This window comes from Coloeus monedula (assembly GCF_965178545.1).
Source record: "Coloeus monedula genome assembly, chromosome: 8".
In the NCBI taxonomy this organism is placed as follows: Eukaryota; Metazoa; Chordata; class Aves; order Passeriformes; family Corvidae; genus Coloeus; species Coloeus monedula.
In genome coordinates this window covers 18,250,695-18,277,177 of record NC_138788.1, presented here as the reverse complement: position 1 = coordinate 18,277,177, position 26,483 = coordinate 18,250,695, and the positions used below count along the sequence as shown (strand labels likewise).

Sequence of the window (26,483 nt, the reverse complement as noted above, 5' to 3'; positions counted from 1 at the left end):
ACAAATTAAAATAAACTGTTTGAATAAATGTGTGCGGAACATATGTCAGGAAAATGAAGGATGTATAAGGTATTCAGAAGGCTGCATGAGAAAAAATGAAAAGACTACTAAGTTCTACAGGTATCAACAGGCATGTTAATTATAAGACACTTTTGCTGGTTCTGAAGTTAGGTAAGCAGATTTAAAATAACCAAAACCAAACAATAGCTGTGACTTTTTATTATTCTTTCATCCTCTTACGTCAGTTTTCTTTTTATATCATCTGTTGCAATTTGTGTAGTTGGAGCAAAAGTGATTCTGGACAGCCACAACTGTTCTTTATGTAGGTATGTTTATAGAGCCCTCAAACTCAAAGAGACTCTCAAGGTAAGCTCCACAAATTGGGAAATAAACACACTTTCTCTTCTATGTACTGTCCATGAAAACTCACCTAAGAAGGCTTAATCCCTAATAACATCTCCAAGACTAGATAAAGAAGGATTTAAATTCCCATTATCCTTTTTAACAAACTTGTGACTATAGTCTCAAAATAGACTCTTAACCCAGAAAAGAGAGAAGAACTGACATATTTCTTACCTGCAATGCCTGAAAGAAATTAACTGAAATGTTTTTACAGCTATCACTAGCATAAAAAAAAAAACCCTCCAAAATTTCTAAATTCACTGGAATAACAGTAAGTTTGTCTGCACTGGACAAATCAAGCACACCCTTACTCCTCACTGCACCCCAAGAACATTGTGGCAAACGACTTCACAGGTGACATCACCAGATGAGGAGGAAACAAACGAGCAAAAAAATAAAGCTCCTATTTAATTTGGTCTGAATGATACGCAGCATGCTTGATTAGGTGATGGAAGAGAACTTACAGAGTATCCTATCTAGTCAAACTGTTATTATTTCTATCACTTCCTACATGAGAACAGATTTCAACATGCTGACGAATATTTTTCAGCCCATAATACCTTTTTCTAATTATTTTTAAAAGCTATCATATTCAAGTCATGTGTTACCTCACCAGTTGAGTTCTCAGCACAGCAGTACTTTCCTTCCCTCTTGAAGCAAACACAAGACTATCTATGTTGTTATTGTTTTCCAAAACTGCTATTCAATGTCAAGTATATTGCAGCACAAAACCTTTCAGTTGTAGATTTTTTTTCAAGTCTGAAAAGTGGCACAAGCTTAGAGAGATTTTTTTCAGGACATACGTCTTTCGTCTTTCTTTCGAACTTCGTGAGAAATATACAACTATTATCCCTTGCTTTTCACATGCATATTTTTTCCATGATTAAAACACTCAGAATTTGTTCTGAAATCTGAAAAGCTTTTTGAATTTTTTTTCACACACACGATCAGCCATTACAATACCCACAACAAGTTAACGTAGCTGAAAGACCAGAAAGCCATTGTGCCTGCAACTTTTGAAAGCAGAGGGTGTATATTGTTATGGTTTCTATTTATGTCTGTAATCCTCATGAATGTCCACCCATAATCCCTCTACTGAAAGAAAGGTTTCAAGAGAAATCCGACCCTGGAAAAGCAAAGAGTTTCTGCTTTCTTTTAAAAGAGAAAAAAAAAAAAAAGCACATGGTTTTGCCTACCTTAGACCAACATAGTAAATTAAATACTGAGGAGGTTCTTCTAACCAACAGCAGCTCCTACGCAAGTTTAACTTCTGACGGCAGGTGATCACGCCTGAATCATTAACCAAATAATGCAACATCCCTTATTATTTCAAAGACCCCCGCTAATAAAATACCTGTTTAGCCTCTAGTATTCTCTTTTTCTCGTTCCTGCTACTCCTTTTCTCTTCTGAGGGCGTGAAGAGCAGAGAAGCCCTTCACTCACAGTCCCGCCGGCGGCCGGGCCGGGATCCGGGCCCGGCCGAGTCCCGCACCGACCTCGCTGCGGCCCGGCCGAGGGGGGCGGGGGCTGCGCCGCTGCACAGAGCGGGGGTCGCCACCGGCGAGGCTCCGGGCACACGGTCAAGCAGCCAGTGAACAGCTGGGTCTGGCCGCGGTTTCTCCTGAGGGGACGGGACGAGAGGAATCCCCGGCACCCCAGGAGCAGTTTCAATCCCTACCTGTCCCCGCGCGCGGGTCCCGCCGGGCGCGCTCATCCCCCGCTGCCATAGCTACGGGCAGCCCCGCCACCCGCCTCTCGCGAGCGCCGCCATCTTCCCGCGAGAGCCGCGGGCCGCGCCGGCGGCGGGCGCCTCCTCTGGCGAGAGGGCTGAGGCGGCGCAGGGCGGGGCGGCCGCGCTGCTGCGCGGGCCCGGCCCTGCGTGCCGGAAAGCAGAGGGGTGTGCTGAGGGCGCGGGGGTGCTGCTAACAACTGCGAAGCGTGGGTCGTGGTAGCTGCGAAACACCGCTGGAGCCAGAGAAAAGAGGCAGAAGTGTTCATGTCTAGCAAAAGTTTGCTTGTAGTTCATGTGAGCTGAGTTAGCTGACAGGTTAGAGCCAAGATGTGGTGTGTTCAACACCATGCATACTTCAGGTGTCAATTAGAGCATCTCAGGATGAGGGGAAAATTTGAATAAGATCTTTTAGAAATTTAGAATGTGATTTTCTAAATAGTAGACAACATGTAAAGTTACTATGAAACTTGCATTCCCTGAACAGCATCAGCTGTACATTGCAGTATGTGATTTTCCTGTCACCAGTGCAGTCTGCTGGTAGTATTAACTCTGGCATAATAGTATTGTTGGTGATACCCAAGAAACACATTTCAATCCCACTGAAATAAATGGGTTCTTCACTATGAATTCGGGAATTCGGGATCATGCATATGGAGAGAATCTGAGGATGACTGCGGGGACCACCATTTCCATGACCAGTTGGTATCTCAGTGATACCTGGGCAAACACCAATATTAATTACTCAGACTGAAACATGAAGACATGAGGGTTAACACATTCTCTTTTCTGCTCTTTTATTTCCAGTGTTCCCAGCATCTGAGAAGTACAGCTTTTGTAACAATCCTTAAAGAAGTGCCACTACCTCTGTAAGTGTACAGGAAGTTCTTTTTATTTAATTGTAGAGCCCATTTTTACACAAGAGAAGTGAGTTGATGCATAGTGTTTTGTATCTAAAAGATGTATGCCAGAACTTCCAGCTTCCGATAATTCACATATCTTGTTAGTGGTATGCCAGATGCAAAAAGTGTGCTTGGGGGACTGGGACTGTTGTTCATTCTGCCTAGAGCAAACAAAGCATACAGTCTGTGAATATGTGTCTGCACTAGTCTTCATGCCGCTGCTGTTAATATGGCATTTCTAACACCACCAAAAATAAAAAAAAAGTTTGTGCATTTGGAAGAATATTTGTTTACTTGTTGTGTCTTCCCATCCCATTTCAGTCTTTTGCTTTGGGAATTAAACCAACCATAGTGGAAAAGAGAGCAAATGAGGAAGGCCTCAAGCTTCTCTTAGGGACCAAACATAATTAAGAGAAACATTTAGAGAGAGTAGATGTAATGAAGCCCTGAATATGTGCTAGCTTCAGGCCCATGAAAGTATGGCTGTTTTCGTAATGGAATATGGAAGTAATTGCATTTCTGAGCCAGGCTTCAGGCAAACTGTGAGGTTTGCCTGAAGCCCTCCTCAGTGTAATTGAATTTGTGTAGCATCTGTGAGCAGGGGAGGTCCGGTGCCACAAGGCCCATAGGGTGTCCTTAGGCTGGCCAGCAGAAAGTTTCTCCTTTGTTTGTCCCTCCTTCCAGGGACCACTTTGTTTTCCCTGCAGCGAACGATGTATAATGAGATCGTTGCTTAAAGCAGGAACTTCTCCCAGTAAGAATGAGAAGTCCAGAGAGACCTTATTTCCCCTTTTGTGTAGAGGGATGTTTTTGAGTACGAGTGCAGCATGGCTTAGTGGCCAGCTTTTTCATTGCTCTTTGTGTCCTCCTTGTATGCTTTTCTTCTCCCTAACTGCAAATGCAGGAACCTGGAGTAAAACAATGATGCTGCCCTTGGCTCATGTTTAAGCCTGGGAAGAGTTGAGACCTTTGTCAGCCTTCTGTAGTATAATTGTGCTGTCTCTGTCTCAATTTCCAGAAAACGTTTGTTCCCAATAAGCCTTCTTACAAGAACCAGGAAGAATAACTATTTTGATTTGGCACCTGAAGAACTTACAACCATAAACTACTCTCATCTTATGCATTTATTTGTTCACTGTGGATTTTTGAAAGGCAAATGTTTGTTATCATTCTGGCTTGAGCTATACCTAGCTTCTTCTCTTCAAATTGTTCTAAAGGGTAGTGGTCCCTTGTCTGCAAATTTATTTGTATCAGTTCTCTCTGGAAGTATTTCAGATGAAGTTTTGTTTAAATGAAAAACAGACTTCTAAAATCAAAACTCTTTGCACAAAACATTTTGTGTTTCTTTTATTGTTAATCAAAAGATCAAGATAAACACACAAAAAAGAAGCCTGCATGTTTTCTTAAAGATAGTTGGACAACATGCATTAAAAGTTTTGATGTAAATAATGTTTCTAAAAAGCATAATTGCAAATCAAAGTAAGAGTTTATATTTGAGAATTTGTTTATTAAGCTGACTGAAGTTTAGGTTGCATTTTAAAAGTACTGCTTCAGGGTTGTTTATGTAGTTCTCTTCCCTTTACTGCATGTGTTACTGAACACAAAATACATCTGAGCAAGTACTTGCACTCCTTAAAGCTTCCTGTAAGTTGTCCTGCAAGCAGATGATCATCAAAGAGATGACACTTTCTATGTGTTAAATACATAGAGAGCAAGAAGTACAACATAAAGGCACTGCTAATTTATTACATTAACTGAAGAGACTTTTACTAATAGATATATGATTATAATTAATATAATTAATAGTGTTTCAAATTCCACATACTCATCAATTCACAGAACTTAGAGAGTTCCACAAAATGTGTGCAGTCGTGATTCTGTGTCTGCCTGCAAGTTCTTCATGGTTATCTGTGGCCCTGGTCAGGCACATCTGCAAGACAAAATAGGCAACTTGTCTAAACTAGTTTGTAACCTGCAATTTGGCCATAGATGAGATTGCAGATCAATGTCTTAATGTGCTGTGAGCCAGCAGGATGGCTTGCAAACTTCTAATATTCAATCAAGAGAGACTTGTATATGTGCTGCTAATGGGCAGCAGTGGCCCCTGTAAGTTGCCAGAGCAGTGTTAACAGCAGATTGTTGTGCCAAGGGGCAGTCCTTTGGAAGTACGATGTTTTCCGGATGATCACACCTTTAGCAGTCTTCTGCAGAACAGAACACGTACTTGCAGACAAGCTAGTTAGGAAAAAAACCTCAGTGCAGTGAATGTTCAAGCCTTGTGCCAAAAACTGTGCCTCCCATGGAGGGATGACCATGTGCAGACCTCTGCTCCATAACAGAAATACCATATTTAGACTCTAGGCTATCTGGAGCCTGCCATCTTGTATAAGAAAAGTGAATACATTTTATATATTCACAGTATAATTTAAAATAAAAAAAAAGTCCAAAAGGCAAAGCTCATATTCTTTTAACAGCCTGAAACTGTTTTATTTTAGAGAGATTTTATTTCAGAGAGACTAAGTCTGATGACAAAGCCATCTCCTCTAAATGATCTGTCAATAATAAGATAAACTGTTCCCTTTGATTAGGGAGTACAATGCAGTCAAATGGAAGATTTACTGCACAACGCAGAGAAACATGCTAACTGTGCTCTACCTGCCAAGTATTTATGCCATCAGCAATAACTTCGGCAAAGTTTTAAAACATCTGACTCCATATTTCTGGATAGTATTGCTGAGATTTTGTTAAATGCCTTTCTTTTACATTAAAATGTGGGCACTATTTTTTAATGCATTTTTAGCATGGCTTGGATTCTTTACCATAGAAGTTGTCTTCATGAGAGAAATATTTCAAAGCTCGAAAACGGTAAAATAATATTCCTAGAAATGACAGTGTAAATAACTAAAAATATGAGAACATTTTGTGTTGAATGAAAGATCTGAATGTTACAACATTCTATGCAATCCATTTCTGAAGGGTCAGCCCCTCTCTATTAAATGGATTTTTAGCTGCTGTTCCATGGAGTATAAGCTTAATATATCCAGTATATCCTACATAAGGGAACTGTAGCCTTTTCAAGAGGATGAGCTCAATAATTTGTCCTTTTTTATCTGTAACTATGATGATCCTGCTTAAAAGCAGATGACTGACTTTCCATTCTGTAGCTTCTACTGTGTGGGAGAAAATCCACTGTAATTAAATCTAATAAAATCCTCTAATTCTCAATATAAACAATTCTCTGACATAGGCAATTCCCCTGAGTCTACATCACAGCCCAAGGAAAACAAAGAACAGGAGCTGTTTCTTACTTCCTTCTAAATATTTGATCATTATGGACAAACTTCTGCCCTAATTACAGTAGCTACAAGCCTTACTGAAAGTAATTATTCTTGAGACAGAATTTGGATTACTGATTTTTCTCTCACTTGGTAATGTTACTTTGAGTAATGACTAAACTAGCATGTAATTCTGGCTGAGTAAACAGCAAGACAACAGTTGTCTGAATTGTTCTACAACATGTAGCTTTGTATTTCTCATTTTGTACTAGAAACAAAAGCACATAAATCCCGCTTGACAGGATTTGAGATTGAAAGTGTACTGGCAAAAGAAGAACTATGTGCCTCATTAAGCAAATGTACCAAAAGGGAGGAAACCTCTTAGCTTACAAGTATGAATTACAGCAATATTATTAATAATTTGCAGTGATACAATACTAATTCCAAGGGCATTGCAACTTGTATCTCCGTTTAGGGTTTGGGTTAATGGAGCGTGTTGACAAAACTCCTTGTCCAACAGTGTATCGTGAACCAGAGAGAGCTTTGGGTATATGCCCAGACCTTTAGCTACCTGCAGGATCATGCTGCCTTACCTGTACCTGGGAGCTTTGAGACTACGCCACCAGAGAGCACTGTGCTATTTCTGCATGTATTCCTTACCCGTCTCTGCGTGTTTAAGGACCTATTCTATTCAGCCTTGTTTTCTATGGTACAGCACAACTCAAGTGGTTGTTGTGATTCTACTGGAATTCCCAAACATTTTGTGGTCATTGTCCTGTGTGCACACACTGTGCAGCCCGTCCTTGACCTGACTAACCTCATCTGGGACTTTCACCCCACTTATTGCTCAGAAATCCCTTTTAAACTCAGACCCAGTTCTGGTGTCCTTGTGTGCAATGTTGTAGAGGTGCTGGCCTGCACTCTTGTCTCCTGGGCTGACCTGAGACTTGTGCTGTGCTTGTCTGGGGCCAACCCCTCCTCAGAGCAGCCAGTCTTCTCTGCATCTTGACATTCCTTAACTGGCCCATGATCTGGAATACCTTCTACTGAAAATAGACCGTGACATCTGACCAAACTATCTTGTTTCTGCTATTCCTGACATATTTATCATGAAAGCATAATGTATTTCACTTCTATAAAAAAAAAAAGTTATTCTATATTGCAGTAGTCTAAAATCTGTGTCAGAAAAGGGGAGGCAACAAGTGGCTTGTTTAGTGGGAGAATATTTTGCTTAATGTCACCTAGTTTTCTCTGAAATTTCCTCCAACTTTCTGAATTTCAAGCCTTATCATTGTGGACTGGATTCTTGTTCCATCCTCCTTAATTACAATGCAATTAAAAAGCAAAATTGATTTAAAGTATTGGGAAACAGCAACCTTATCTCCAAACAGACCTCAAACAGAGCTTTTTCATTTTTGTTGAAACGTTCTTCAGATCAAAGTAGCACCTAATATTTTTGAGTTTAGTCACAGAACTGACTTATGGATACTTCTTAAAAATTTAATGGGATATATAATAAATGTTCTTTAGCCATTGCAGCAGAAAGGTTAGGAAACTACTCATTAATTATTTTTGCAGCTTGTTATTATTAGCATAATTTTAAAGAGATCTCTCAGTAGCCCTGTCAGTAGGCTTATAGAGGTGTATAATAAAGCCAACCACATAACTAATCCAACAGAATAAAAATCAAGTACATGGCTGCAGGAATTTCTAGACAAGGAGGAAAACTCATATTAAATTAGAAGTACTTCAGTGGAAGCTGTCCCCGTAAAAAAGTTGTTCAGCCCTGCTTACAGGAGGAAATGTTGAGGCGCCAGAACAGAATTCCAAACCAGTTTCCATGCAGGAGTTCTTTAGTGGTTTTCCACAGCTCCTGCCTTTCTTCCTGTTTGTGTGGCACCGCTGAAACTGCTGCAAGAAATGGAATAGACTTTGATGGTGTGTATTTGAATAAGTAATGCACTGTGGTAGGTGTCAAATTAGCTCTGTTGTTATTAAAGCATTTGCTTTCTTGCTCTGTAACTACAGTCAAGCCATCTCACTTGGGTGTGCCTCTGTTGCTTCCCAACCTATTGACTTTATGGTCTCTGGGGGGGGGGGGAGGGGAGGGGGAAGAAAGAACCAAAAAACTGCTTAAGATGTCACCTAATTTATTCTCTGGAGAACTGGGGAATCTTAGGTGACAGTGAAATACTTTAAGCTGTTTGTTTTGCTGACAGGCTGGCTTGCTATTTAATCTCTGATGCTGTTCTAATTTCACCTCAAGAACATCATTCTTCCCCATCACTTTGACAGTATTTTTCCAAGCCACCTGGATGTATATAAATCTTATGACCATCCTCATCAGTCCCTGATTTTCCTTCCCAGGCTAATAGTCTAGTTCTGAGATTGAAACTTTTGTTATTGCTAATCCTCAAATTCTTTCAGCAACATTTTAAAGGAGAAAACACAAAAGTTGTTTTTCATCTTGGTGTTTTATTTTTTGTTACTGTATGACAAAACAGGTTTATTATCAATCAGACAGGCAGCATGTAGCATTGCTAAACAGAAAAACACTTCCTTAGTCTTGGCCTCTTATGTGCTGGTGAATAAAAAGCTCCTTTTTCTCAAACTGTGTCTGATATAGTTTAACAATACAGTGAAGAGAAGTTTGGAACCTGCTAGGAACTTGTCTTGGCTATAGGCAAAAGAAAGGAAGGGCTGACAGAACTAGAGTTGAACTTTTCCGCTCCTTACTATTAACTTGCAAATAGAAAGGGCTGAGAAAAAAGGGAAGGTCTTGGCAGTGGGGATTTACAGCTCTTCTGTTTCACCACTCATTGGCACATTGACCGCAGTCTGGTACTCTGAGAAGTCTCCTGAAGGCATCCAAGGTATTGGAGTTCTGTTGAAGGAGGGTCTTTTGCTGAAATTTTGATTATATATCATGAGAGATTCAGGGAGCAAAGGGCAGATATCAAACTGAGGCACTTTGAAGGTCATCCGTTTGGCTGCTTTTTCATAACCCCCATAAGGCATGGCAGTCCTGTCATAGGGGAATACATGGAGTTAGCAAACAGAGCATGGGTAAACAACAGGATTTATAAAATAAATAGTCAAAGTTACCAAGATTCTAAATTTTGCTACTGTTGCAGTTGACTGGCCAGCATATCCTTCACGAGAACATAGATGTATCCATTGCTCATGTACTAAAATGATGTGAACACACATGTACACTGCTGTGCACTTCCTTCACCTTTGTTGCATCAATCTCCATCAAAGCATACACCTTTCACACCTGTTAGTACTCTGTACATGTAGCAGGCAGAGGCTGCATTATTGCAGAAGTGAGTGGGATATGGGTTTGTCCTCAGTACTGATGTTCCGAGGCTATGGAGATGGGTGGCAAAATTGTACAGAGAGCTTAACAAAAAATTGTTGCTGCCCTAGAAATATTTGTAAAACTTTCAGTATGTATCAGAAACAGGAGCAACATCCTGATTCATATATGAAGTGCTGTGAGGTATATGGCTGCTGATCGTAAGTATTTTTCCTGACCTCTTGTACTTCAATGGATTGAAGTAAAAACAGTGGCAAGCTAAATCTCCAGGTCAGATGGGGAGAGAAAGAAAGGAAAATAGGATTAAAGTCCTCTTATCCAACTGCATAGGTTTTCTGTACATAATCTGAATTAAAATCTCTAGCTCTTAATGTATTTTTTCTTTGTAGTCTTCCAAACATTTCATCCACAGACAACTGTGCTGAGCAAAATGACATGCAACTAGAACTTATTTACAATGCACAAGACAGGAGGGCTATGGTCAGCATTACTGTGTTTTCTCTTGCTAAATAAACTGCACTAAATATCTAAGAAGACTTACCGGTTAAAAGACTTGTAATGGGGGAAATCAGCTTTGGGACTGTATGACAGTAAGTCCGTGTTGAACTGACTTTTGTCCTCAGGGCTGATACCCATCGCTCGTTCCCAAGGGGAAATATAAGTTTTAAATATAGTAACTTTTTTGCCTCCTGACTTTCCATCTGTAAACAGAGGAAGGCAAAGCAGTCTAGTTAGATGACACTCTAACTGCGTTGTGCTTCTGTATTCTGCTACTGAAGTTGAGGCACCAGCTTTGTTTCCAGATTCTGTAACTCCTACATCAATCCAAGCTTTTATGGTTAGGTTTCTGTTTAAAAAAGACGATCATACACCACTTCTGTCCTTAGCCACAAAAGCAGACATACCTTAGTCGAAGAGCCACCGATCCAGGAATTTGCATTAAAGCATAGATTTGAAAGCTAATTTTTCATTCTTTTTCTTTTTGGTTGCTCATATAGAAAGAACCAGTCTTTACTTCATCATCTCTTCCACTAACATGGGGGAAGCTTTATATGAAGTAAGATGCTATCTAATTTCTTAATTTACTTTTTTTTCTGTCAGATAGTAGCAGACATGACATGGCATTTTCTTTGTGATTACATGAACAGACATTCATCTTTTTCCCCTCCTGAACCAGGATGTTAGAGGATGGCTAAAAGCAGTTTGCAAATATTATGTGGTATCTCACTGGAAGTTAAAATCCTATTATATATATGTATGACTATAGAGCTGCACTTTGTTGTAAAGTCAGACACTTGATTGCTAGAAATGTTAGATTAGCTTCTAGCTACTCCATTAAGCAAATGAGTTTAGACAAGGGATTGCATTCTGCTTTTCCCTTCCCTTTCCCCAGCTGTGTATAATACCACCTTGCTAGTAAGAGCATTGAGTTTTGTATTGATATGTAGCACACTTTTAATATTTTCATCCTTCATAAACCTTCAAACTCCTGAGCAATGACTTCTGCTTAGCTTGATTAGGGCAATGAGAATAATAGGTTAATTGAGTCAGACATTCTGGTGCTTTCCTGATGCTACATTTTGTGTAGAAAACAAATCCTTATGAAGTAAGTGGCAAAGAATGAACGCTGTTATCTGAATCTTTCTTCTTTATCACACCTTTCCTTGTCTTGCTTGTTTCAAACCATGTCAAGTCCTGGGGTTTCCTGCTTTCAGAAAATTGCAGACACTTACAGGAATCTCATCTTCATTAAAAAAATGGAAACAACTCTTTCTTTGTGAAGTATTTAAACTAAGCAGTTTACAAGCAAATTGATTGCTAGCGTTGAAACATAAAAGCAGCTGGGATCTGTCTCTGCAGTGAAAGCTATAGGATGATACTAATCCTCCTTCTCCCTGCACACAGGATAACAATGAAGAAAAATCTCCTATAAGAAGACTGTAAGAGTCTATACAGATTGCTTTTTCACAGGAAATGTAAAAGCTGATTTTGATATAAAATGCACATTATTCCAGAATGTAAGTGAAAAACCTTGGATTTTACAAGTCATTCATTTGGTCACTCAGGGCAGTTATTCCTGGTTCCCAAGAAAATTTTATTTTTGTTGTAAAAACCCATAGGGACTGTTAAAGTTATGATTTCATCTGCTGATTCTTATACAAGGTATTTGTTTCTAGAGACTTCCAGCCAAATTAAACAGAGGATAAAAGGAGGCAAAGACTAAATTGAATTAAAACTACTTTTACTCATAAAGATATTGCCTCAGTGGCCCAGTGGTGGTTACCAGATAACTTTTAGAAATATTGCTGTTCCTTTCTGAAGATTATCAAAAAAGAGCTCTTTGTTTAGGCAGAAGCTTTGATTTGAAATCAGGGCTCAGATACTAAAGTCTGATACTCAGGTTGGACTACTGATCTAAAGAGTTAATACTGCTCTCTCCTGTAGTGGTCAGTATGAAACCCTTGAAAGGAAGGAGTGCCACACTGGCATGGCATAGCTATACTGCCCTACTGCTGTGTCAGCCTTAGGAGCTCAGCAGGTAAGTTTCCTGTAATTTCTTTGCTCCAGTCAAGGAGGGTATTTCTGCCTCCTGCCTGTGGCTGAGCAACATAGAAGCACACAAACAAAACCATCAAGCTAAAAGCAGTTCAACTCTTCTAGACTTTACATTGGAACTTTGTTTGGAAGAATCCAGGTGTTAGATTAATTTGCTTGTCCTTAAGAGTGAGCTTGGCACATGGTGTGATAGCTTTAGCTATTTGTTCTTGCTGAGAGATACTTGCCTTTGTCAGTACCATCACCTCCTTCTCCACCACTTCCAGATGATTTCCCTGCATGCTCCCCTTCACTGTCTCTAGCTCCTCCTCTGCTTCCAGGCCTAGGAGGGACACCAGGATGTTGCTGCGTGCTGGAGCCATGCTGCCCAGCTGGCATTCCTCCTACCATCCGCCCGTGGGCATAGGCATGAGCATCTTCCCCATAATGCCCTCCTGGTGGGATGAACTTCTGAAAGTGATCCTAGGGCAGGAGAAAAGAGTGTATGAATCCCTGTTACAGGACATGGTCTATTCATGTTTGCAGGGCTGGGTCCCAGAACGTGAACTCCTGAGTCTCTGTGATCTGACCAGTTCTGTGTCTCCATTACAAAGCCAGTGGCATAACTTCATGTGAGTTATTCTCTCTATTCAGTATGGGAGCATACAGCAGAACATTGAGGAACAGCAGAAGTGGCAATGGCAGCACACATGGCTCATAGTAATTTTATATGAACAGGGTGTTATTGCCCCCAACAATGATGAATGTGAAATAGAGGAGGAGGGGAAAGGAAATTTAGCTTTTGCTGGAGCAGGCAAAAGTCCAAACAGAAATAGCATTGGCTAACCTGTGGGAAAGCAAGCTGGGCAAGAAAAAGGAAATGTTTTCATGTCAAAGTTAAGATAACCCCGGCTCGATTACAGTGTGGGAATTAAGTGTTACAGGCCACCAGAACAGCAGGTTGTCTGTGACAACATAAAAACTGGGGAGATGTCTGCCTTTTTGCCTGTTTTCTGTATATATGAAGGTCTGTATGGGGAGGAGTATTTATATGTTGAGAAAGACTGAAGAGATAGCAGCCTGGGAAAACAGAAAGTACTTCCTGGAGACTACAAAGGGGAAATAACAAAAAGGAAGAATTTTGTTTGTAGCAGTATGTGAATTAGCAAACCCAATCTAACCAGCAACAAGGTAAGAAAGAAAGAAAGTTGTATGCATCAGTAAAATTAAATGGGTCTTATTTTGCAGACCATCCACTCTCCCTTGTCCAGGCTAGAAGGCACAATCCCTGCAGTATATAGTAAAAGAGCAAACAATTCATGCAGGATTTATAGACCTTGTGGTGTACATCGTGGCACAATATCCTGTCTTGGCACACAGAAACTTTAATAAATGCTCGTGTGGAATAGAAACTGATATAGTATGTTCAGAAAAATGTTTCATGTATTGGTCACAAGTGACATCAAAACTTGACTCCTATCAGACATAAAAAGGTATCTCTTGTGTAGTACAGCCACACAGCTACATAATACAAGTAACCTGGGTTATATATCCATATGGTCTTTCCTGTTGGACTAGGAGATTGGCTATTAGATGCACAAAGATGCAAAAAATACAAGTGAATGACATTGAATGAATCTGTGGTTCCTCATGCTGCAATTCTACCTGTATAATTTAATCTCAGGCAGCCTCAGAGCTGGCTCTCAAAGGGTTAAGGCTTTCGCAGGGCTCTTACACCTAGCACAGTTCAGCAGAAAGAAGCTTTCCAGGCTGTAAACAGGCTTCCAAGGCCAGCTGTTCAGTCAACTAAAAATAGTCGAGAAGTGAAAACCCCACAAGGCTCAAGGCAGAATTAGCTAACCCTCTGCTCCCTGTGTCTCCCACAACAGTGTCCAGGGTTTCACAGCAGGTCACCAGGCTGCAACCCAGGCAGGCAGCCAGCTGCAGGCTGAAGTGGCAGAGCTGGTGCCCCCAGGGCCTTTAGGGACTGTCCGTCCTTCTCCTAGCTGCAGGGAATTCCCTTTTTAGGAACAGAGGAGATAATGTTCCTCTGAATGTCAGGAAGCACTGAGAGGGGAGAGGATTGTGGGCATTAAGCTGTACACAGGAGCTGGCAGGGCAATCTCCTCAATTACGCGTGGCAGCTATGTAGCTGTAAAAAGGCAAACTGAAAAAAAGGGTATTTTGAGGGTTAGGGGTCAGAATGAGGTTATTTTCAAGATGTTAATATATGTGCAAGGGTAACGCTTCTACTGATTTGCTCACTACTTTCAGAACAGAATTTGTATCTCTTTTCCTTCAAGTTTCACCCATGCTGTGTGCCCTTTCTGAGAATTAAATGCTTATTTCTCTTTTCCTGTGGTTACTTACATGCCTCTCCTGCAACAGAAAAAAAAGTCACATAGCATCAGCATAATATGAGCTACAGTAAATTGGGCTGGTTTGATTCTGCTCACAGTATTTGATGTGACCAGGGAGGGGCATCATTGTCATCTGGTGTTATTTTGAATTGCAGTATTATCACTGAGTAGGAATGAAGTTTCTCTGAAACAGACAGTCTGTATCAGGAAAGCCACTCCTAAATCTTATTTAGCTGCAAATTAAATTAGTTTGATTTGCCTTAGGCTGGTTCATGTTTCTTCATGGGCCTGCTGAGAAAACATCTGATCTGCTAAAAGTAGGCAACTGCATCCAGCTAGGAAAGACACATTTTCCATGCAAAACCCCAGTCTACTCACCTGGTAAAACAAAAATATAATTTTCTTTAGTTTTGGCCACCACAATTGTTTTTCTTAGCTCAAATTAGCACGAGAAAAAGGGAAATTAATATTTTTGAAAGATTTTCAAAGACAGCAGAGCTCAGGAATAACATCCTCAAGCAGGAGTCTCAACATAGTTAAAATGGTGTAGGTACAGCTTTGTCTCCAGTACTTAGAGCACACCTCTGGTCAGTGTTAGAGCTGAGTTTTGGAGCTCACACTTGAAGAGAATGCATGTCTTGGGCCACTGCTAACAGCATGTGAAGCTTTTACATATATGCTTATTCACATCATAAAACCAGCCTCTCAGTACTGATTGACCCTGTTGGTGGGAGTTCCAGGAGAGAAGTCCAGGAATGTCAGTTTGATGACTCAATTGAGATGGCTGACAACCTTCTCCTGTTGGGTCTGGGGACAGATCACATGGCTCCTCCTGTCTGTGCATTGCTGGAAGTAGTGGGTATTATCAGTCCCTGGGCATCCCTAAATCCACTCTAATAAGAGAACACTTGTTGCAAGTTCATGTGGTGTGTCCCCTGGGTTGGCTAAACAAATTGGGCTCATGTCTTTGAAGTCCTTAGTGCTAGCAAGTGCCTGCTGCTGCAGGCTGAGTGCTCAGATGGACAAATTCTGAATTCTCTAGAGCATGTGCCTAATAAAACCCAGATAATGAAAGTTGATCCAGCTAATGGAGCTGAGATCTCTATGTATCTCAAGACCCTGACGTCACTGCAGGCAGTCCCCAGGAGAGACACTGTGTGCTCCTCTTCAGCTCCTTGCTGTGCCCTAAAGGAAATGATTGAGGCCACCAAATGTGTTTCTATTTCCACCTCACTGATAAAGAGCTCCCCAAATGTTTGATGCCTATGTAGTTACTAACACTTCTGAAGTTACTGGACTGTGTTGTCTCCGTGGCAGCCACTCAAATGCTCCTTAATGGTAGGATGGGAGATTTAAAATTCAGACACTTGGAGAGTGTCATAGACTGCTTGCTGTTTTTATCAAAGCGTGGGCCTTGGTCCTTCATTTGGAATTGCATAGCCTTAAACTTATGATTCACTTCTTAAAAAAGGATGAAAATAAGAAGCTGTTGAAGCATCTTACACTATTTTTTTTTAAACTTGCTACCCCAAGAGGCACAGCAGGTTGAGCTCCTGCTTTCTATTTCCAGGTCCATTTCTGACTAACTGTTTAATCTTAGGCAAAATATTTTTTGCCTCTGTGCCTGAATTTACCCATCTAAATAACAGGAATTTTAATCTAATGCTACCCAAAATTAGATCTTATTTGTATATTTTATATCATCTTTGCCACATTTTCTTCATGGCTGAAAGAAATTTCATTTCAGAAGTTTGGTCCAGAGTTTTCTCACAGTGCTCCAACAAATTGCTGTGGAAAATAAAAGGCTGTTTTTCTGTTACTCTGCTTTTTCCACACCAGTCACTTCTTGAATGAGAATGCATCGGACTCCACGTTCACTCTTAAGCAGCTTTGGGTATAGTGGGACCCCTAGGTCTTCTGCACCAATCCAGCTCCAGCACAGCAAGGCTCATTTTGTTAGAGGAGTTACAATCTCACCTGGCTCACTCCACTTAGGTCGTAACCTGAGACTTGTATCTTAGCCTGCAATTATCCTGTAATGTTTGTTCAAAAGGTTTAACATGCCATGCAGAACAGAGCTCCAAGACAAAATTATTCTCCTAACATTTTCCCTTTAACCCTACCTCCACTGATCTTGACTGGCATTCATCTAAGTACATTAAGGGACATACAGAGCCATCAGTGCATGCTCGTGTAATAAACCAAGTAGCTGCATGATAACATCTTTGTTTCTCGATCAACTGTTTTCCTTTAGGCACTGTATCATGCCTGGCTATTTATCATGTAAGACCTTTGAGGCAGGTTGGTTGTGTACTGCTGTCTGCTGTGAAGCATCACTTCTAGTTTGTAACATAATTACTTCCACTTTCTTCCTGCTACTTCTGCCTGCTCCTTTGAGTTCTTGTTCAGCACCAAAAAGAGTACTGAGTAACTCCTGCCATTATCCAGAAGAGCAGTAATCCAATTCTTTAACCCCTTTTGACTGCTTAGTTTCACAGTTGGTGACAGCTTAAGAGAAGAGACCTCTTGACCTGAAGTCTAGCAGAAATTACCAACACATGTTCAGCTTGTTTTCATCCAAGCTTTGCCATGATTGGAAGCTGCATTCGTTTTAACTTGTGGATGAATCTAAGAAAGCACCAAGGTGAGGACTTTGGTTGTGGGTCTGTGTGGTTTTTGAGGTACTACTGCTCATAATTGTCTATTTAGATATTGGTTATTTCCCCTTCCTAATTGTTTTAAATTAAGATCTGGGGATAAAACATAGAAAGGAGGGGGAGGGAAAGGAAGGTGTCCTACATGTAACCCAAATCAAGCCACAGGTTTTGACTAGCAGAAGGACTATATTTAAGGATTCTTACTGGAAGAAAGACAGCGTGATGGCAACATCCAAGAAACATAACTATGGCTTCGTTTGCAGTTTCCCCTTAATGCTTTGCAACGAGGTGTTAGAAAGTTTCCACTTGATGACAGCAAGAAGGTCTTACACTGAGGTTCAAAAGCAGAGGTGGGATCTCAAAAGGAGTTAGGGCAATAATGAGTGAGGCTGGAGGGCTAAGAAATATTGTTTCACGTGGTCTTAATGTGTTTGAAGCCAAACAAATTTAGCATTATGAAGGAAAGATCTGTGAACTCTGATCTGTTAATTGCTGAACAGTGAAGAAGGATTTAGGAGACCCAAAGACAAGACTAAGACCCTGTCTGTGATTTTGGGTGACTCATTAATCTACCCCACGATTCAGTTTCACTGTTAAAAAATAAACATAGTGATTTCCCTCATTCTCTAGTTGGCCAGATGATACAGTAATAGAGCACATAGCAAGATAGGATTTCATCATGGTCTTTAGTCAGTAATAAATTATATCTTGCAGCTCCACAGTGAAGTTGAAAATATCCTCTGAGACATGGAGAGAATCACAGTTCCTGTGGGTGGTACAGCCTGGGGTGAGGAGAAGAAATCCTACATCTGATTTACTAGACAGGGTTCAGAAGAGCCCAGCTTTTCCAGCACAGCACCAAACAAGGAGGATGTTGCCCAAATTCTCCCTGTTTGGCAGGATATTGGTGTCAAACTCACCCCTCCCTAAAACCTTCCCCTTGTACTGTATATTTGCAACTGAAGAGAGTCACAGTATTGAAAACAGCTCCACAGTAGGAAGTGCATTTCATTCTACTCATGTTGGGAATGGTCGGTCCTTTTACTGGGGGTTTAGCTACCTTTTGCCTTTAACTGGACGGGTAGAGCTGCAGCAGTGACAGAGAGAGTGACAGGTTTTCACTTCTGCATGGAGCTGTCTGACATTCGTGTACACACAGTATATATGTTTTCTCTGCTTCAAGTAAGGAGAGTGATCTGATTGTCCAGTGTGGATTTTTGGCTGGAGGAGAAGGAGGAGGAGAGAAGCAGAAGGGTGGGTCAATGACACATGACTGCTGAGATCTTCTCCCTTGTGTGGAAGGTTTATGGCTACAGCACAGGCTATTCTGGGACCCCTTATATGGTTTGGATTTATTTTTAATAACCTTTCTCTTTGTGTGTTTTTATATTACATTATCTTGCTGGTAAGCTTCTTTTGTGGGAAGGAAACAATCTATACTCCATCCCAGACCTGCCTTGCCCTGCTTTCTTAAGTGTGTCCTGAGAATATTTTAAGACAAGATAGTTAAGAAATCTATGACATAAAAGCAGAAAACACACCACCAGCTTCAAATTCCTTCACTGTCCCACAGCCTTAAAGAGACAAAAAGTTCTTTGGGATGAGGAGCAAAGGACATGGAAGTTAATTGGGAAGGAGAAGTAACTGGGTGTAGCAGTAGGACTTCTTTACTCTGCCATCATCTTCCTCACACACTTCTCTTTTGTTTAAGCTTTCTTTTCTGCATCTGCCTTTGAGCAGATAGAGGAGCAAGAAAGGAAAAGAAAAGAAAGCTAATCAGATACTGCAACCAAAAGGGCTTTTTGATGAAAGTTATTTGGTGCTAAGGTCAGGCACTGTCCTGATGGTTTGAAAGATAACAGGCTACAGATCTGTTGCCTTTACCTGCTCAAGAGCACCCAGCTCTCTGAGACAATGACTCATTTGCTGTGATTGCTCAGTTTTTCTTCCTGCTCTGACTGCAGCAAAGCTGCTCACTCGTGCTTCCTGCGATGGGAATAGTCACCTGCAGAGGCAGTGGATGCAGCCTGGCAGAGTCCTTGCAGAGAGCACATGGAGTAGCCAGAAAACAGTAACAATTATGTTTGTGATCTTTCTAAACTGACCCCAAGCAAAGGCTGTAGGGCAGAGTGAAGTCTTCCTGCACTGACCAAATGGAGTTTTGTTATCTGTACCATGGATGTGGAGAGAAGACCTGTAAGTGAATCATGGAGGATTTTAAGCAGAGTGCCAGCTGCTGTTTGGAGACCATACCATGGTTCTCCTACAGCAAAACCATAAAGAAAATCCCAGGCTTTTTAGAGTCTTTTCTAACCCCCAACTACATTTCTCCATGGCACAGGGTCTTAACAGTCATGCTAAAAGATCTTGGGAGCAGAGGTGTTCTTACAAAATAGAGAGAGATTCACTACAGAAAGGGTATGGAGTGAAAGTCAGGCGCAGATGAATAAACACAGTAGGAAAAGCAGCTAACAAAAGAGAAGCAATTGTCATCAGCATTTGTAATATTAGTCATGGAGTGACTGTGCATGTCCAGTTTTGAGTCAGTTTGTCACAACTTTTTTTTTTTTATTGTTCTGATTGGACATTCTTTACTGACACCCTGAAATTTTTGAGGCTTTGGGCTTTAGCCTTTTTATTTCACCACTTTATTATTTTCTCACTCCTCCTCACTGCAGCACATTCTGACATATGAACTTGGCCCTCATATGTTTTAGGAGCTCTGAGATTGCTGAGTATTTATAAAAACAGCATGCAATTCTCTAGGATATTCATTTGAAAAGTCCAAAGTTCAACATACCATTCAGTCTCACATTCTTTCGAGGAGATAATTCACTGAAGAAATGGACTACCTAAAGCACAAAGAGATGAAGAAACTGCCCAAAGCTTAACATTACCAGATATGCTTGCTATATCTCTGGTCTGCCATCCCTCATCTGTAATCTTACTGTTGTAATTTTAATTTTTTTTTTAATTAGGCGTCTTTCCACATTTTGATTTCCAAGTTGTCATTTTTAGAAGTGAACCACAGATATTTTCTTATTGCTGCTTTTGAAAACATCAGAGTACTAAAAATTAGTGTGTTTTTGTTTGGCAGAACATTTTCTTCAGCTTAACTTTTATTGTTTTCCTTAAGTTTCCTTGGACTGGAGAATAGATGCCATAAAGGGATAAAATGTCGCCAAACCAATTATAAAGAACATCAGAAGATGAGGTGGTACATCAAAATGCATGTGAACCTTAAACGTTTTCTATTTGTTTTACTGAACTCTGATAATCATGTGAACAGAGAGTTTCATTTGTAAAAGTTTAGGTGTCTTCAAAAGACTTTACCCCTGCAACTAGCTGTAGAAAGAAGTTTAAATAACAATACTAACTTAGGGGAAAGGGAAAAGAAAAAGAATTTCTGAATTTATACACCATCCCTGAAAGGAAATTATTTTAGAAGAAAACAAACTGGGCTTCTAGCAAATTAACTGACAATATTTCAGAGTCAGGTTAGAGGTTTTACTTGTGGAACTTGCAGATGTGAGCAGAGGACCCTGTCCAGCAGAAAGCATAAAAGTATCCTAGACTAAAAATAGAAATGCATCTATTGGAGCTGAAGTCAGACCTCTATGGATCATTGCCATCATGCAAAGAAGAAATGGAATGGGTTCAAAACCAATTAGCCCTGCCCTGAGGTCTGAACACCTGCCAAACATGCAGCCTTTCCTTCATCACTCAGTACTGAATTTTGCCATGCTTCTGTATGTGTGATACCAAATATTTGTGGAGGAAACTAATGCTGCTGCCAAAAGGAAGTAAAACTTGTGTATTTATGTAATTTTGTCTTCTTCCTTTACTTCTTTGCTAGTAGGCCCTCCCTGCCTCCCCCCCCCCCCAAGTAAAACAGAGGAGAGCTTGGGCACACTCCATTCCTGTTTTCCCTGGGTGTATGGAGAAGAATTTTAATCTTCAACTTACCACAGAATTGTCAGTGAAGGCATCAGGGTTATTCTCATAAATGAACTTCTCCACTCTCAGCTGACGTAATTTGAACATCTTGGATCCTTTGTTAGTGAGGAGAGAAAGCTCTTCTAGCATCACATCTCTGGGGGTGCTGATCTTCTTCCCCAGGTTCAGCTTGGACACCTCTTGTGGCATAGCTATGAAACATATACAGTGGGACACTTTAGGAAGTACTCTGGTCCATGTCTCTTGTCTATTGTTTCCTAGCATCGGTAGTGACTTCACACCACCCAAATTCTCTTCTAAATTAAGATTTTAGGAAATTATCTATGCACAAAGTTTTTACATTGATGACACTTTGGATATAGATGTTTGGGATTTACTCTGGATTGCAATCAAGGCAAATCTGCAGAGAGAAGTTGCATAGGGGTGGAGCTAGATGGATGTCTCCAACATCTGAAGCATCTCAGTCAGTGCAGCAGGATTTCTGAGTACTGCCTCAAATGACTACTTTTCCAAACATCTAAAACCTTCCTCATGCTGTCAAAAGTAAAGACAAGATAAGGATATCACAGTTACTAAAAGGTTACCCTACCCAGTACACACATATTCTGTAGAAAGAAAAATGTTCCATTCTTCCTGCTCTATTAACTTCTCTAAGAGACTTTGTCTTTTTCAGCTAATGAGTGCTGGAATCAAAGCAACTCTCTCATAGAGAGAGAAAACAAGTATGAGACAAAGGTTATAAGAGAGAGAACATCATAGAATATATCTAGACACTGCAATATTGATACCTGTAAAAGATCATGTTTTCTGTCCATTTACCCTGGTGTGCATCCAAATTAGTGCTGCAGGAGAATGCGAGTTTACAGAGTGCAATCTAGGTCGACTTTTGGCTGAGTGTGTGCAATGCTTTTCAGCTGTAAGGTAGAAAATGTGACGTGATTGAAGGCTGGGCTTCAGTGAAATTTGTGGTTCTGCCTCCTTGTATGTTCACTGCATGTCTTGCTTTGGGAGTTCAGTCAGACAAGGTGTGAAATGTCAAAGGCTGAAATTCAGGTTGAAATCCAAACAATTCTTACGTGTGCAGTTTTGCATATCTTACCTTCGTGTGTCAGCTTCCCAATGAGTTTAGTGGACTTTTTCCTTTTAACAGGAGCAGGAGTCCCTGCAAGGGGCATTCCCACAAAGAGTTCTCTGCTTTGCTCTAAATACACAAGGAAATGGAGAATGAAACACTGGAAATGTATTTCTCACCTCTCTTTTAGTTGCCATCTACAGGTAAAAGATACACAGCCTTCATTTCACACATAGGTTATTTTCTATCCCTTCCCCGTGATGGAGCTGGTGAAAGGTATCATCCCATCCAGAGTATCATCAGTAGGCTGTTGTGGGGTTCTGTGGAGATTCAGCATTCTGACACAAAATATGCTAGTCGATCACAGCAGAGGCATTGCCAAAGTGCCATATAGCATTGTCATCCAAAAGAGGCATTTTAATTGCAACGCAGCGGTCTCCCAGAATCCACACATGCCATAGGGATACTCTGTTATCGCCTTGTGCTGCGGTAACAGAGTGTCACTTTGAAAATTTGCTCTATGATGCAATGTTATAACAACATGCAGTTATCATTAGATGGTAATACATATTTTTTGGATAAAGATTTCAGGTCTCTCTGTGAGTTATTTGGAGCACTTTGAATCATGTGCAGTTTTGGTTTGGGTATTTAGATAGTCCCATTAGAATTAGAATAGGTATTCAGAAAGCTACTAGACAGCAAGTTTGGAAGGGGGAAAAAAAAGAAACAAAACAAAATTCTAAGTAGTTCTTTCTTTTATGACTGCTACTGTTTTGTTACAGAAGGGCTGGAGGAAGAAGGCACAGGAAAACCTGTTAAAATTGTTCACCCAATTTGTTTGAAGTCATTTGCATCTCTATCTTATGTATTGATCTTATCCCATACCATTGTGAAAGGGGAAAGAGAAGAGGGAGATTTCTTCTGGTACAGTGTTCCCCATCTTTGCCCCTAGATAGGATGAGAGATCTGAACTGTAAAGCCAGGGAAAATCAGGAGTAATCTCAGCAATTCCATTTCAGGCAGCTCCTGGGAGTCCTTCTTAGAGGTTGTTACACATAATGTAAGTAGAACAAATGTCTTGCCTTCACTTCAACACTGTCCATGCCCAAACAACAGCATATAGGGGACAGATCCCCACCTAATACAGTGCAATGTAATACAAAGAAAAATGGGCAAAGACCCACTGGCTTCAGCAGCAGCAATAACTAACCACCTCTGTCTTTGTGATTTTTTGTACTTTACTTGCTTAAGATTTCAGAACTGAAAAACATTGAACTATGAGTTATATTTTAAAACTAGCAAGCAAACAGCTGGAACTAGGAGTTTGTATACTACCCTTCTGATCAAGACATTTTATCTCCTGTGTATTCTAAAGTTTCATTTCACCATTACTTCTTTTGCAACATGATTTTTATGTGATGGAGTGGTGATAACTGTTAAAAGAAGCCCAGCCACAGAAAAACAGTGCCAATCACATTGGCAGATACTCCCTTGGATTAGTTTTTCTTTCAGATTTGCAGGCTTGTCCTTTTACTGAGATGCTGCCTGTGTAGTTCACATCATAAACGAGCCCATCCTGGGGTATTCCCAAAGCAAGTGTGAGCAGGTGCAGCCATGACGCACGCGCTGCACATTCTCTTCAAGCAGCCAGACATCTGCTTGGCCGTATAAAAGACGCAGGCCCTGCTTGACAGGAAAGGGGCAATGCTGCCAGGAGGCAGCAGAGGTGAGAGGTTATGGCCCATCTGATGGGCCCTAAAACTGGCAAAACAGAGAAATCATCTGTATGCCACAAACATGGATTCCCTGGGGCAAGGCAGAAAGGGACAGCCATGGTGGGGAGCTGTGCTCCTCACACTAATTCCCAAGGAGCTGTGAGGACGAGTCCATCCCATTCCACTGTCCTTTACTAATTCAGCAGGATTGAAGATTGAAAAACCTGCTGCATGCAACTGGTCTTGCATAAGGAAAGGGACAGCAGTCTCTCAGTATGGACAGGGTTCAGAGTTACATGGTACTACTGCTCTCTCTGCCCTCCCAGAAGCTGCTGGAGCCTCAGACCCCCTCCTCCTCATTATCTCATACGTAAAGCAAGGGCTTTTCTCCCTCAGCTCTGTCTCCTGGTTCAGTTCCTCTGTCTTTTTGTGCATTGGTCTTTGCAACAGTCATTGGTGCTGCAAGCCAAACCAGTCTTTACTTCTCCAGCACCTGCTCTACACTATTTTGCTGCCCAGTCAACTCACCTCAGGCTTGCAGTGCCAGGCTCAGACCAGCTCATGCGCGTGCCCCAGAGCTCAGCAGTGGCTGCTTCCTCCCAGCCCGTCTCTGGGTGCTGCTGGGGAGGCTTGTCCAGCAGCCCCACTCTCCCAGCGTGCCTGGGTGCAGGCAAGCTCTGCCCAGCACAAAGTGCTGATGCAAAGTGCTCTGAATTTGACTCCTGAAGGCTGCTCGCACAGGCATCCTGTGGTTATTAATAGCCAAAGGCCCAGGGGGCAGAGTCTCAGATAGCACTGCTGCCATTCCTGAGGAGAGGGGAAAAGAAAAGGTTGCACCTCAGGTGTCTTGCAGTCACTGTCCCAATGTCCAGGAAGACCAGGCACTCCATAGGCAGCTCACTTCTTCCTCCTCTTTGTTCAAATAAACATGCAGTTCCTCTTCCTCCTCCTCTTGCTTTTTGATGGAATTCATAAAACCTTCTCAATATCCTGTTTGTCAGTAATGCCTCAAAAGCTATCATGGGTCTTGCTCTGTTTTACACTCTCCTTCTGCCCCTTCTTAATCATTCATCCCAGTGTCCTCTAGGCTGTCATACATATTTCCTAAAATGCGTCAGAAAATACAGAAGTGAAATAACGGTATGCATGAAACAAGGAGTAGTAGGAAAACCCACAAAGTCTAGAAGGCTATTTACAGAATTCTAAGAAGTAGCTATTTTATATGTATGGGAAACCCAACTGAATCAAAGAGCAAGGAAATTGATTTCCTGATTAATGACAGAAATAGGGTTGATAGCCTGCATTTGGTGCAGCTTTGTACATGCAAATGAATCCCCTTAACTCCTGTTCATTATGAGGCAATTCTTCCTCTTTTTCCTGCTTACCCAGTTGGGTTCTGGTTTTAGGATGAAGGAAACATCTCATTTTACTGGCGTACTCAAAGATGCACATACCTTTCAGCTTCCGAATAATGCAAAAATCCTCCAGAAAACATTTTCTTTCTATTTTACATTGGAAGACTGGATCCCTATTGGATCAAAATCAAGTAGCCCATTGAATAATCCTAGACTCTAGTCTAGTGAGGGGGAAAAAAACCAAAACATGGTTGTGATTATAGTAGAAAATCATCTGCACAGAGAATTGCAAGCAAAGTTGATATAAAGAAACATCAGGAGACAGCCACTTTCCTTTTCCCCTAGACTTTGCTGTTGTTTTTTCCTGCTCCAAAGGCATATAAAACTTTCCAGTGTGATAACTGGGTTGAAAGCGCTAAGTGTTTATCCCCAGTACTGTTAGGAAGGTCCTGTAGAAGACTGCTGTAACATTCCTATGGGCAATAAACAGTCTTTATATCCTGCTTGGAGTTAGGGCACATATGGCATTCTCCTGGCCTAAAGTTCCCCATCTTGCTCTTGCATCCATATAACCACTATGTATACCTTGCACTGTGCCTGTTTCACAGCTCTGATTCTCTCTCATTCATATCTGCTGGAACAGCATGACATAAGCTTTCCACTACCCAAAAGAGCACTTCATCCTTCTCTGAGCTGGGATGATACATCAGAGTGATGCCCAGCCTGGATCCTGCCCTCACACTCCCATGCTGGTGATTCAGGAGCAACTCCCTGGAGCAGTGCCAGTGTAAAATAAGCACAATTAAACTGTAAACACCCACTGCCTGCTCTGGGTACCAACACAGAGCTTCACGCCTGGTGAAGGCATTTACATCTGCACAAAGATGGAGGGTGTCAAATGTTACTATCACAGCTGACCATCTGAACACACATCACACCCACTCTGCACAAGTGCAGGTGGCCACAGAGGAGTGGGTCTCTTGGTGTTGCCAAGTCCTGCTCACTGCAGATTGTACAAGGAGGAGTATTTTTCTCACCATGTTAATTCTCCTGGATTGGTTTAGCACCGTGCTTGACATTTGGCCAGAGTGCCCAGTGTCTGCTGTGGCATCCAGTTGTGCTCCTTGAGATGCGCTCTCCTAGTCAAATTCCCTGTGTTCTAAACACTATTCATCAAGGGAGACACTGCCTGCCACAAGGTGGTG

General features: G+C 41.3%; 2 protein-coding genes across 9 annotated transcripts in view; both read right to left on the bottom strand.

Moving 5' to 3' along the window:
* Window positions 1-2,199, bottom strand: part of USP54 (ubiquitin specific peptidase 54) — a 94,424-nt gene extending 92,225 nt beyond the window's left edge. For 5 of the 6 annotated variants that reach the window (XR_014226600.1, XM_082285790.1, XM_082285795.1 and 2 more), the window contains exon 1: window positions 2,081-2,199. The gene's annotated coding sequence lies outside the window, so the exon portion shown is untranslated. The remainder of the gene's footprint in view (window positions 1-2,080) is intronic. The other variant, XM_082285792.1, reaches the window with a different exon arrangement.
* Window positions 2,200-8,763: 6,564 nt separating this feature from the next.
* On the bottom strand, window positions 8,764-24,630 carry MYOZ1 (myozenin 1). Of its 3 annotated transcripts, XM_082286025.1 has the most exons (6): window positions 24,452-24,630; window positions 22,236-22,337; window positions 21,146-21,327; window positions 12,411-12,645; window positions 10,169-10,328; window positions 8,764-9,333 (listed from the first exon to the last, which is right to left on the bottom strand). In XM_082286025.1, exons 2-6 carry the CDS (start codon window positions 22,309-22,311, stop codon window positions 9,102-9,104), a joined length of 885 nt encoding a protein of 294 aa, XP_082142151.1. In that variant the 5' UTR covers window positions 22,312-22,337; window positions 24,452-24,630; the 3' UTR covers window positions 8,764-9,101. The 3 variants fall into 3 exon arrangements, with proteins under 3 accessions (XP_082142151.1, XP_082142152.1, XP_082142153.1); XM_082286026.1 differs by lacking the exon at window positions 22,236-22,337 and having other exon boundaries at window positions 24,452-24,629; XM_082286027.1 differs by lacking the exons at window positions 22,236-22,337; window positions 24,452-24,630 and adding an exon at window positions 22,388-22,528.
* Between the last annotated feature and the right edge of the window lie 1,853 nt (window positions 24,631-26,483).